Raw genomic sequence first — 12,294 nt, forward strand, 5'->3', positions numbered from 1 at the left:
AAAAATAAAAGAAGTCTCTATGTCAAACATACAAACCAAAACTAAAATATTAACTCAGACTAAGCCATTTAAAAAAAATGAAAATTCCTTGGAAACTAAGCAGGTCTGAATCTCAGTGTCAAGGCTTCTATTCCTTTCACCCACCAGAATTTCTAAAGTACCCATCCCCAAGGCATCTAGGTTTTGAATAACAAAATTAAGAGTGGTATCTGTCCAGGAGATATAGTCAATTCCCCAGCCTCTCTTTGATTTAGTCAACAACTTCTATCTTTCCTTCTCATGTAATCAGGGGATAACCATGCCCCAAAAGCTCCAAACTACTGGGCATTACAATTGTTTTAATTCAAATATACCAGTTTCTGAGCAGAATCAAACCCTACCCTGTTGAGTGGTTAGTAGAGAGCTACACTTTTTGAGTGCTGGTACATTGGTGTTAAGGCTCAGACCTCAGGAGACACCCAAGTGAATGTCTCATAACCACAATGCTGTTTGTTATTCACCACATAAAGTAATATCCTAAATAGAACTTGTTTCTTTAATAGGTTCATACTTCCCCAGTCTAGTTCCTACAATATGAAAATAAACGGATTTGTGTCACCTGATAGTCAACAGAGTTTCTCATTACCATTTTTTCCTCCAACACAAAACTTGTAAACTCACGGTGTTTCCAAATTCCTAGGAGAGGTTATGTATCTAATTTATAACAAAACCCATCAACAATATCAAAGTTGTAGAGGAAAAAGCTGCATTATTTAATTGAGCTTGATTGCTAAAAGAAGACAGAAAGACAGAGAATGAAGGAAAGAAAGAAAAATATTTTAAAAACCAGTAGGTATGGACATAATATCAGATATTGCCTCTTCATGACTTTGATCTATTTTGCCTTTGCAATGTTGTCCAGTTGTAGCTTTTCTACATAAAGAAGTGTTCAATTGATCCATTAAAAATTATATCTAGCATAATAAAAGAGAAGAGTGTGTTTAGAGACCTGTTGGAAATCTAGCTACATATTAACATACAAGTTAAAATGACACACCAGTAACATGGTAATGCCAGTTTTAATGTACAGAATGCCTTTATGCTCCCAAAAAAGGTAGTTTTATTTTATGCAGTGTTGTTGTAGCCATGTTGGTCCCGGGATATTAGAGAGATAAGATAGGTGAGGTAGTACCTTTTATTGAAACAACTTCTGTTGACCTAAAGAAGAGCTCTGTGTAAGCCTGAAAACTTGTTTCGCTCACCAATAGAAGCTGGTTCAATAAAAGATATTATCTCACGTACCAAGTCTCTCTAATTTTCTTTTCATAGAATTGTAGAACTGTGGGACTGGAAGGGACCTCTAGAGGTCCAGTCCCCTACACTCAAGGCAGAACTAATTTTTATTATTATATTATGGTATTATATAGACCACCCCTGACAGGTGTTTGTCTACTCTAACCTGCTCTTTAAAATCTCCGATGACGGAGATTCTACAGCCTCCCTAGGCAATTTATTCCAGTGCTTAACTATCCTGACAGTTAGGAAGTTTTTCCTAATGTCCAGTCTAAACCGCCCTTGCTGCAATTTAAGCCAATTGCTTTTTGTCCTATCCTCAGAGGTTAAAGAGAACAATTTTTCTCCCTCCCCCTCGTAACAACCTTTTATGTACTCGAAAACTGTTATGCTCCCTCTCAGTCTTCTCTTCTCCAAACTAAACATACACCATTTTTTCCAATCTTTCCTCATAGGTCATGTTTTCTAGATCTTTAATAATTTTTGTTGCTCTTCTCTGAACTTTTTCCAATTGATACACATCTTTCCTAAAATGTGGCACACAGGACTGGACACAATACTCCAGCTGAGGCTTAATCAGCATGAAGTAGAGTGGAAGAATTACTTCTTGTGTCTTGTTTACAACACTCCTGCTAACACAGTGGTCATGAACTGGTAGATCATGATCTCCAGCCGCTAAAAGTCCAGCAACGCAGTGGGGTTAAGGCAGGCTCCCTGCCTTCCCCGGCCCCACACCGCTCCCGGAAGCAGACAGCATACCCCTGAGGCCCCTGGGGGAAGGGGGGACGACACGGGCAGGGGTCTCCATACGCTGCTCCTGCCTGCAAGCACTGCCCCTGCAGCTCCCATTGGTCAGGAACGGGGAACTGAATGAGGGAGGAGGGAGCGAGCAACAGAGAGAGGGGGGATGGAGTGAGCGGGTCAGGGCCTCAGGGAAGGGGTGGGATAGATCCTGGGTTACACTTAAATTCAAAAAGTGATCTTGTGAATAAAAAGGTTGGAGACCGCTGTGCTAACACATCCCAGAATGACATTTGCTTTTTTTGCAACAGTGACTCGTATTTATATTGTGATCCACTATGACTCCCAGATCCCTTTCTGAAGTACTCCTTCTTAAGCAGTCATTTCCGATTTTGTGTGTGCGCGCAACTGATTGTTCCTTCCTAAGTGGAGTACTTTACATTTGTCCTTGAATTTAATCCTATTTCTCCAGATCATTTTGAATTTTAATCCTATCCATCAAAGTAGGGGGGAGGGATAGCTCAGTGGTTTGAGCATTGGCCTGCTAAACCCAGGGTTATGAGTTCAATCCTTGAGGGGGCCACTTGGGAATCTGGGGCAAAATCAGTACTTGGTCCTGCTAGTGAAGGCAGGGGGCTGGACTCGATGACCTTTCAAGGTCCCTTCCAGTTCTAGGAGATGGGATATCTCCATTATTATATTATATTATTATATATTATAAGTACTTGCAACCCTCCCGGCTTGGTATCATCCGCAAACTTTATAAGTGTACTCTCTATGCCATTATCTAAATCACTGACAAAGATACTGAACAGACCTGACCCAGAACTGATCCCTGAGAGACCCCACTTGATATGCCCTTCCAGCTTGACTGTGAACCACTGATAACTACTCTCTGGGAATGGTTTTCCAACCAGTTATGCATCCACCTTATAGTAGCTCCATTCTATTTTATTAAAGAGAATTTCTGCACATGAGGTACTGAGAACTACTATTTAGTACTTACTGGTATTAATCTCTTCTTCATCATACACATCTACCTCCAGTAATCTGATCAGCATGCGAAAGAGAATCCTAAGGAACTGCAAGTAAGAGCCAGTTTTTCCCACCTGAAGCAACAAAACAAAACCCTCAGAAAATCTAGTATTAAAGCTGGGTTACATTTTAGACAGATATGTTTGGGTTTTTTCCTTCTGTTTTGCTATTCCAGCCCTGGGTCAATTCTGCTAAGACCCTGCCAAACAGGAACACATGCCAGCCTACAGCAGTAATACACCATCAACAGTAGGACAAATTCTGTTCTCATTTACGCTGGTGCAATCCCACTGACTTCAATGGGATAGCAGGTACCCATGTATCTGTTTGATCTTTTTAAGGTAGCTTTATGCCAGCCATGGCTTGTGAGCAGATATGAAAGCATCTTTTGGAGGATAATTCCAAATGCACCCCCCTGAAAACAGTCTTGGGACCCATTGCTGCTTGTGTCTTGACATGTACTTTTAAAGACTAGAACAGTGTCCTCAGTTTTTAGCTAACTTTGGCCCTCTTCACCTTCCCTAAAACGCTATACTAACATGACTAGCCAAGATGGGACAGCTCTCTTACCTGTGGGGGTCCTGTCAGAAGCAGCCGTCGCGGGTGAAAACTCTTAGAGCCTGCAGTTTCGCTCTGATTGTTGTAATCTGCATGGTGTTGCCTGGCTGTGGTCCATTGCCTATAGTACAGAGACTGCTCCTCACCGTTCATGTCTTTGGGAAGCAAAGGTCTCAAAGAGCGCAGCCAAGACACATCGGCATGAGGCAGAAGAGAAGACGAGGAAGGCAAGTGCCCACTTTTCTGTGAGCCAAGGAGACAATAGGCAGCTTTAGACAAGATGACAATGCGTGGCAGTGCTGCATGCAGGGTCTTGCACTCTTTGACAGACTGGCTGGGCCACCGGAATGTCCGGGTTACAGAGGAAGATGATAATTTAGAAGTGGTGCTGCTTGCCATCTGGTTACCCAGAGAGTCACATTCTTGTTTCAAGGTCTCTCCAGCAGTGAATCTTGGATAAGTACCTTCATCGACTGAACTAACTGCCACATTCTGAAAGTTAAGAGATGCTGGTTGCTTCTGAGATTTGTCTGCAGCACTGGAGGAGCTCACGCCATTTTCAGCTATTGAACCTGGTGGAATGAAGCAGGAAATAAACAAACAAAAAAACCATTGAAACTGCTTAGCAAATACAACTAAGGAGTGAATGCTGTCTGATGCAACTTTAACACTGCAAATATTTCTATGGTGCCTAGAAATACTCGACCGGTTGAAGTTCATGTAACTCTACTGAAGTGAATAGAATTACAGGGTTATGCATCAGCTGAGGGATCTAGACCTATATACCTTCACTATAACCAAGGGAAAAAACCCTTCTACCAAGTCAAAGATATCAGTAGCACTGCCTTCAGGGCCGCCCAGAGGATTCAGGGGGCCTGGGGTAAAGCGGGGGAGCTGCGGCGCTTGTACTCACCCGGCGGAGGTCCGGGTCTTTGGTGGCATTTCGGCAGCGGGGGGCCCTTCAGTCGCTCCCCATCTTCGGCAGCACTGAAGGACCCCCCCGCCGCCGAAATGCCGCTGAAGACCCGGACCGCTACCGGGCCAGGGCTCGCGGGGCATTTCGGCAGCGGGGGGGGGGGCCCTTCAGTCACTCCACATCTTCGGCAGCACTGAAGGACCCCCCACCGCCGAAATGCCGCCGAAAACCTGGACCGCCGCCAGGCCTGGGACAAATTGCCCCACTTGCCCCAGGCCTCTGGGCGGCCCTGACTGCCTTCTTAACACCAGAAAACATTCTCTCCTATGGGCCATGCTCACATTTTGGGACTAGAAAAGGCAAGTCAGCCTTAAAGTTAGCATATGTGGGGAAGACTCAATAGTTGGCAAAGGCCCCACTCAACTGACTAAAGGCAGGAAAACAGATAGGGAGATGGAGGGAGAAGGGCATGGAAGTAGAAGAAGGACACAGGGTAGGGAGGGTTGAGATTTTTGCCATGGGAAAAATTTCTAAAATTTCACCCTGTAAAATGTTCCTCTGGAGTGCTGCCCCTAGTTGGGTTGAGGCCTCTTTCCATACCCAGATACCTCCACAGGGTTGGCCCAGTTCAGGCCTGAGCCTCTTAGTCCTTGCAGTGGGCATCACCCTTACCTACTTTGTTAAGGGTGGGGAAAAGCAAAAGTTCAGACTCAGGACAAGTCCCTCCTGGATTCAACAAAAAGCAAAAAGGTCAGGGACGCTTCGGTAGCAGCTTTACTGGAGTCTTTACGGGCAGGTAGCCAGGTCAGTTTCTCCCTAACCAGGCTTACCTCTGGGTTCACTGGACTCCTCACAGAGCTCAGGGGGATTTCTGGCATGGGAGTTCCTCCTTCTGCTTCAGGGGACACTCCCTTCTCAGGGCTTCCCTTTTGCTGACTGCACCTTCCTCCTTTTAAAGCCTTATTCCCTACCATGCAGGATTGGCAGGGCCAGAGGGGTGAGGTTACTTTAGCACAGAGCCTGCCTAGCCCTTGGTCTGTCAGTGCAGGGTTTACACACAGCAACACATATCCATCATCCAAACTGTAAGAGGGAAGGATCCCCGTGCCTTGTGCCTATATTCAGGGCCAGCTCTAAATGTTCTGATGCTCTAAACAAACAAATGTCCATCCTTCGTAGCACACATCTATATCCCCACAGTTACTGAACACTGTGCTGTTCCTAATATTTTACACTGGTAATTTTATTTATTTATTTGGATGTTTAAGTTCTTCAGATTCTCCGAAAACTCAAGGTGTAGCGACAAGTAAAATTATATTTAAAATAATCACAATTGGCCCACAAGGCTACATTAACTAAACTTCCCAACCTAGTTCTTTCCCCTCACCCTAGTCAGGGAAAGCCTGGGAGAACACAGAGGGGCCTTTCGGTGTGAAACTTTTAATGTGGCACAAGACTTGAAACACTCGGGTATGTAAGATGTTGCAAACCACATCTTTATTTTCTAATCTGAAATCAAACGCAGCTAATCACTGACATATTACTTGATGCTTCAATATTTGTGTTCAAATTCTTACAAAATCTGGGTCAAGCATTACGCTCCAGAGCAACTGTAAAAGCAATGACTGACCTGAGGTTCCAGTGACCGCACTGCTGTTACTCTGAGGTCTCTCCAAGTCTATCAACAGTTCATCAGAGTCATTCTCACTAATATTAGCCTTCTCGTGCTCCTTCTCACTCAGGTCAAGAGCTACAATAGACCCTCGAATTGCCTCCTTTGAGACATAGCAGCATGCCAGACCTACTTCTTGCTCTAAGGCAGTGCGAGTTAAATAGCTTGAGTCAATTAGTCGCAGGTCACAGTATTTCAATGACCTAGAAAACAAACCCATGAAAAAGAATGTTTTATATTTTCTGGCCTTTAAAGAGTCACTCTCGGTATTAATTTGAAATGGCTTATACGATGTCTATTTTCAATTCCATTAATCACTGGAAATCTAATTAGTTTAAAACACTCAGCACATGAGCTATGTTCTTTGATACTTAGTATAGCTGTTCAGTTCATGATACAATGGAGAACCTCCCACTAGTACTTTATCTTTCACAAAGCAACTTTTTCTTTTCACCAAGGAAAAACTTTACCAAAAATAAAGTCTTCTAAAACAGCATTTTTCATGCAACATTAACAGCAAGATTGTTATTTTCAATCAGCAGCTGAAAGTTTTACATTTGTTCTTACAAACATGTTGATTGTTTTTCAGACATCTGCATTGTACAACAGTTCAGATAGTACCTGGGGAAAGTTTCTCCTAGGGTGTCCTTGCCAGTCAGGATAACAATACAAGGCAGGCCTTCTAAATCCTGATAGGTACGAGGGACCCAATCTTCCTGTTCATTTCCCCTCCAAGCCTGCAAAAAGAGAATATTAAATCAAGTCTGGGTTCCATTTTTTAAACTTTAAATTTTAACCCAGTACTGTGGGTCCTATTTTTGTTCTCTGCACATTATTCATTATATCAACATCCAACAGGGGGGGGGACAATCTAAGGGCAATTGTGAATTTTGCATGGTAGCCAACTGCCAGCCAAGCAATAAACAGAGTTAGTACCGTACACCTGGGTGTGGCATCTGTCAGTGAATCGGCACACCTACAGTTAATGTCTTAGATTTCCTGTTTGAACAGACATAAGCCATCTGAAAGCAGTTTATGGCCAAGGGAAATAATTTCCCCTACTGTATGAAAAAGGATTAAGAACTACTTCCATTTTTGTTTTACTCTTCTACTTAAGGGAACAGAAGTACACTAAAAGCAAACTTTTTTTCCCTCCTGCTGATAATGGCCCACCTTAATTGATTTGTCTCGTTATAGCTGGTATGGCAACACCCATTTTTTCATGTTCTCTGTGTATATATATCTTCCTACTGTATTTTCCACTGCATGCATCTGATGAAGTGGGCTGTAGCCCACGAAAGCTTGTGTCCAAATAAATGTGTTAGTCTCTAAGGCGCCACAAGTACTCCTGTTCTTTTTACAAACACTACAGTGGCACAACTGCAACCACTGTACTGCTTTAGCATGGACACTACCTATGCTGATGGGAGGCGTAAGTAATCCACCTCTCCAAGATGTGGTATCAAAAATTCTTCTGTCAACCTAGCACTGTCTACACTGGGGGCTAGGTCAGCATTTTGTTTTATATACCCCTAAGAGATGTAGCTATGCCGATATAAGTTCCCCTATGGGGCAAATCCTAGATTTTATGCATGGACTTAGGGGCAAGGAATTCTCACATGTGGATCACTCCATGGCTGAGCCTTTTGGGCTTCACACTCTCCCTCCACAGAGTAGAATAGCTGGTAGTTTCAGCCCCAGCTCCACTCATCCCCCAATCCCCTTGTAAAATGGGGCAAAATGATCCCTGCAGAGCACAGCTCTGTCATGTGTGTTGGGTGCAGCCTCCCAGGATCTCGCTTCACGTCATGCAGCAGAATCTTACTGGTTCTGCTGCATACTGTGTGCCCTGAACTCCTTGAGGATGGAAGCAGGATGTGACCATATAGGCTTTACAGCTCTAAAGCAACGGTTAAAAGGAAGCCAGGCCAAAGGTAAAACCTAGGATAAAGTTTTTATAATCTAGTGGGTTTATATTGTCTGGATAGTAACTAGCTATTGTTTATAGAGAGAGGTGGAGAAAATCCACAGTGCCACCACCAAAAAAGTTATTTTTAAGGTTTTACAACAGAAGTTTACAGATATTAGTTCCCAAGTTGTATTTACACAAGTGACGCTGTTTGCTCATGTACAAAGCCATCTTGGTATAAGGTGCACTGATATATAGGGGATGAAATCGCTGTATTAAAATAAAAAAGAAAAGAAAAATATACAAGGCATACTTATTTCAGCATCTATTATTTATTATAAGTCAAAGGCAACTGCTTTAACTAAAAGAGAAAGAACCATTCTGCCTCTGCAAATGCTGAAATCACATTATAATGACTAAGTTCAAAAGTGAAGGCTAAAATCTAGTTCCTACTGCCAATATGCTAAGGGTACCATTTGAGAAAATTGACAACTTAGGTCAGTTAGATCACTGGCCAATCAGACATTATCAGCTAGGAACCTCTGAACTAATGTGTCTTCTCTTCATACACTAGCTAGAGACTCAAAATGTTCTATTCTGGGTGATTTTAAAGATGAATATCTTTCTCACTGTGGAAGGACACATGAAAATTAAGCCTTGATGCTTTAGAATCAATACTTATTAATACTGCAGAACATTATTAAAGCGTTTCCCGCATCTCCCTAATAATGGATCAAGAATCAACTCTGAATGAGATATTTATAACTTAGCCATGCAAATCTTCATGGAAATTTACCAGCTGAGGCACAAAATCTGCTTTGCTGACTGAACCATGAGTACAATGATTAAAAAAAACAAACAAACAAAAAATCAACCCAATAATATTGTAATTGCTCATTAAAAAAAAAGGGATTATACTCCTGGAGCTAGGGGGTTGGCAGAAATCTGCAAGGCTGCTATTAACTTGCATAGATGTATGTTCAGAGGGCACCTAGTTATAAGCAAGCTCTGTGGAACAGGCGAATAGCAAGGAGGAACTTTTCAATGACATTTTCCACTCAGCTTTTCTATACTCTCCTTCTGTATATGAGATTCGCTCTTTCTCTTCCTTCGCAAATGTCATGTATTATGAGTCATTTCTTCTCAGGCAAAAAGAACAGGCTTAAAAAGGAAACACTCTATAGCAGATCAATGACTCAGTATGATGTCCTGCTTTTTAAAATTTTCCACTGTGAAAAACCTATGACTAATTTTTTCCCCTCAGGACTAGGGGTAGCACATTTCTTCTACTCTAGTTCTATTTACTTTCCCTATCCCATCAGCCTGCTGCTTTCTGCACCCTCCATGTAGCATATTTTTGGAAACAATACAAATTGTTCTGACTACCTACCCACCTCACTGTATTAGCTCAGTTAGCAGGCTGAACGTACTGCCATGTACTGTCCTATTCAGCGGGATTCACAGATGTACAGAGCAAGGAGATGTATTTACCCTGTAGCACATAACCAACTTTTGAGGTTTCTGAGAAAGTGCAGGAAAGATCACTGGAAACTGGGACCAGGGAAAGGAATGCAACACCATCTGGCTTAAAAACCTCACCAACAAGATCAAATCCAATGGGTTTACATTTTTGGGCTTTGTTTGGTTTGTTTCCTTCCAAAGTGAGAAATCAAAGAGCAGACCAAATCACTGAGGCTAGGACTGAAAAGTGATATAAGTAGTAACAAGAGTAGCACCAGATCACCAGCACACAGCTACTGCCAATCCTGTGCTGTGCTGCTAAGCACTGATACCTTGATGCTTAGGGGAAGGGCAGAGTTAACAGGACCCTCCAAGCTGGTGCCACTAAAAGCTACTCCACAAACTGGTCCTTCCTGATCCCATTGAAGTCAACGGCAAAGATCATATTGACTTTGATGAAACTAGAATTTCACTCATAGCTCTTAAAAGAGGGACCTCAATATCCCAAAGCTGCTTTCTCACTCACCCCCCCACAAAAGGAGGCTACTTACCTGTTCTGTAAACAGAGTTCTTCAAGATGCATGGTCCCTATCTATATTCCACTCTGGGTACACATATGCACCATGTGCCCGAGATCAGTTTTCAGCAGTGTTCATTGGTTCGCACCTGAGCCACTCACCTCTTAATGCTCTGATCTGAGGGCATAAGGGGCAACGTGAACCAATCACCTCTCCAGTTCCTTCTCTACCGCAAATCAAGTCATGATCCCAAGCAGAGGGGAAGGAGGGCAGGTGGTGCAATACAAATAGGGACCACACATCTCAAACAACTCTGGTTACAAAACAGGTAAGTAACATCCCTTTCTTCTTCAAGTGCTGGTCCCTGTGTGTGTTCCACTCTGGGTGACTGATGAACCGTATCTATTGTGGACGTGAGTGCGAGCACAAGTAGGAAACATACAATTAGAGTGGTACCCAGACAAGCATCCACTGCCGAGGCCTGAACTATGGCATAACGTCTGGAAAAGGTACGCATCAAGTTCCATGTAGCAGTTTTGCAGATTTTGCCAAAAGGAACATCTTTCAACGAGGCTATTGAAGTTGTATGGGCTCTGATAGAGTGAGCTCTCACACCTTGTGGTGGGCTAGTATTGGCTACTATCTCACAGCACAGCAGGATGTATCCAGAGATCCATTTAGAGAGTTTTTGGGATGATACCGTAGCAGAATGGATGAGAGTAGTAGCTGTAACAAATAACCTTGGTAATTATCTGAATGGTTTTGCTCTCTGCAGACAGAAAGCCACTGCTCTGCGAATGTCCATGGATGGTAGACATGTCTTAATTAGAAGTGTGTAGTTTTAGAAAGAAGGTAGGTAAGTTAATGGTTTGAGTGAGGAGAATGTCCAAAATGACTTTGGGTATAAATCTAGGATGCAGTCTTAATGTGATGCTATCTTTGTGTAAGACGGTGTATGGTGGATCTGCCATAAGAGCTCCTAGTTCTCCACAGTGGCTATTAAAAAGATGACTTATGGAGAGATGGCATAGCAAGCAGGTTGCCAATGGTTCAAACAGAGCTTTTGTGAGCACTGATAAAACGAAATTAAAGGTCCCACATTGGAGCTGGTTTTGCTTACAGGTGGAAATGTCTGAAGGAAGCCTGTGTGGAAATGGATCATTACAGGATAGGCAAAGCTGGAGCAGTTATCGATCAGTGCTGATAGCTGCCAAGTAAGCAGTCACTGAGCGGAAAGAGAGTCCTGTGGCCTTTAGGGATAGAAGGTAGTCCAGGATAGCAAAGACATCTGATTCTGCTGGAAAAGGGTGGTGATTATAAGCCCAGATAGAAAATAATTTCCACTTGACTGCACAAAATTTTCTAGTAGACTCCTTTCTACTACTGTTGAGAATAGCCTAGATATCTCTCAAACATGCACTCTCGAGGCTTGATGCCCATCCAAATACGCTGTCGGCTATAATGAGCCTGGACTGAATTGACCGATTCTGCCTTTGTGTTGCATCAAAAGGTCTGGAAGGTGATGTTCAGATGAGCCGACAACTAAGGAGACTCGGAAACCAGCAGTACCAGGGCCAGTTGGGAGCGATCGGTATGACCCATGCCATGTCCTGCCAGATTTTCCTCAGGACTTGAAGTAATAAGGGGATGGGGGAAAGATGTACATTGATTGCCTAATCAGGGAACCAGAAGAGCGACTCCCATGGAGTTCTGACCCAAGGCCCTCCTAGAGCAGTAGTTCACACATTCTGTTCTTGTGGGACACCAAAAATGGAATACTGTCTGTATCACTGAGTTACGAAGCTCCCACGTGTGGTCCTGGGAGAAGCACCTTCTGAAGCTCTCCCCTGGGGCACTGTGTACTCCCAGTGTGTGACAGAGTTATCTTATGTTGAATACACCAGTTCCAGAGTTTTACATCTTCTATACAGAGAGGGTGTGGATTGCTCCTCCCTGTTTGCTTATATAGAATACTGTGGCGAGAATGTATGAAAGGGAGAAACTGTCTGGAAGCCTCCCGGACTGCGCTCAGTTTGAGCTGGTTTATGTTCATATTGGCTTCATTTCCTGACCATATGCCTTGACCCAAGTGTTCACCCAGGTGTGCACCACATCCAAACATGGAGGCATCTATGATGAGAACCTTCTATAGTAAAGTTGGAGAGAATGGGACTCTGACACCCTGTGCCCCATGTTCACCACTTTTATATGG

General features: G+C 43.2%; 1 protein-coding gene across 6 annotated transcripts in view; it reads right to left on the reverse strand.

Moving 5' to 3' along the window:
• Nucleotides 1–12,294, reverse strand: part of GREB1L (GREB1 like retinoic acid receptor coactivator) — a 217,850-nt gene that overhangs the window by 26,372 nt on the left and 179,184 nt on the right. For all 6 annotated transcript variants that reach the window (XM_054017720.1, XM_054017719.1, XM_054017716.1 and 3 more), the window contains 4 exons: nt 6,816–6,931; nt 6,153–6,397; nt 3,619–4,178; nt 3,020–3,122 (listed from right to left, as the gene is read on the reverse strand). In XM_054017720.1, coding sequence (XP_053873695.1) covers nt 3,020–3,122; nt 3,619–4,178; nt 6,153–6,397; nt 6,816–6,931 — 1,024 coding nt within the window. The remainder of the gene's footprint in view (nt 1–3,019; nt 3,123–3,618; nt 4,179–6,152; nt 6,398–6,815; nt 6,932–12,294) is intronic.

This window comes from Malaclemys terrapin, chromosome 2 (assembly GCF_027887155.1).
Source record: "Malaclemys terrapin pileata isolate rMalTer1 chromosome 2, rMalTer1.hap1, whole genome shotgun sequence".
NCBI classification, from domain to species: Eukaryota; Metazoa; Chordata; order Testudines; family Emydidae; genus Malaclemys; species Malaclemys terrapin.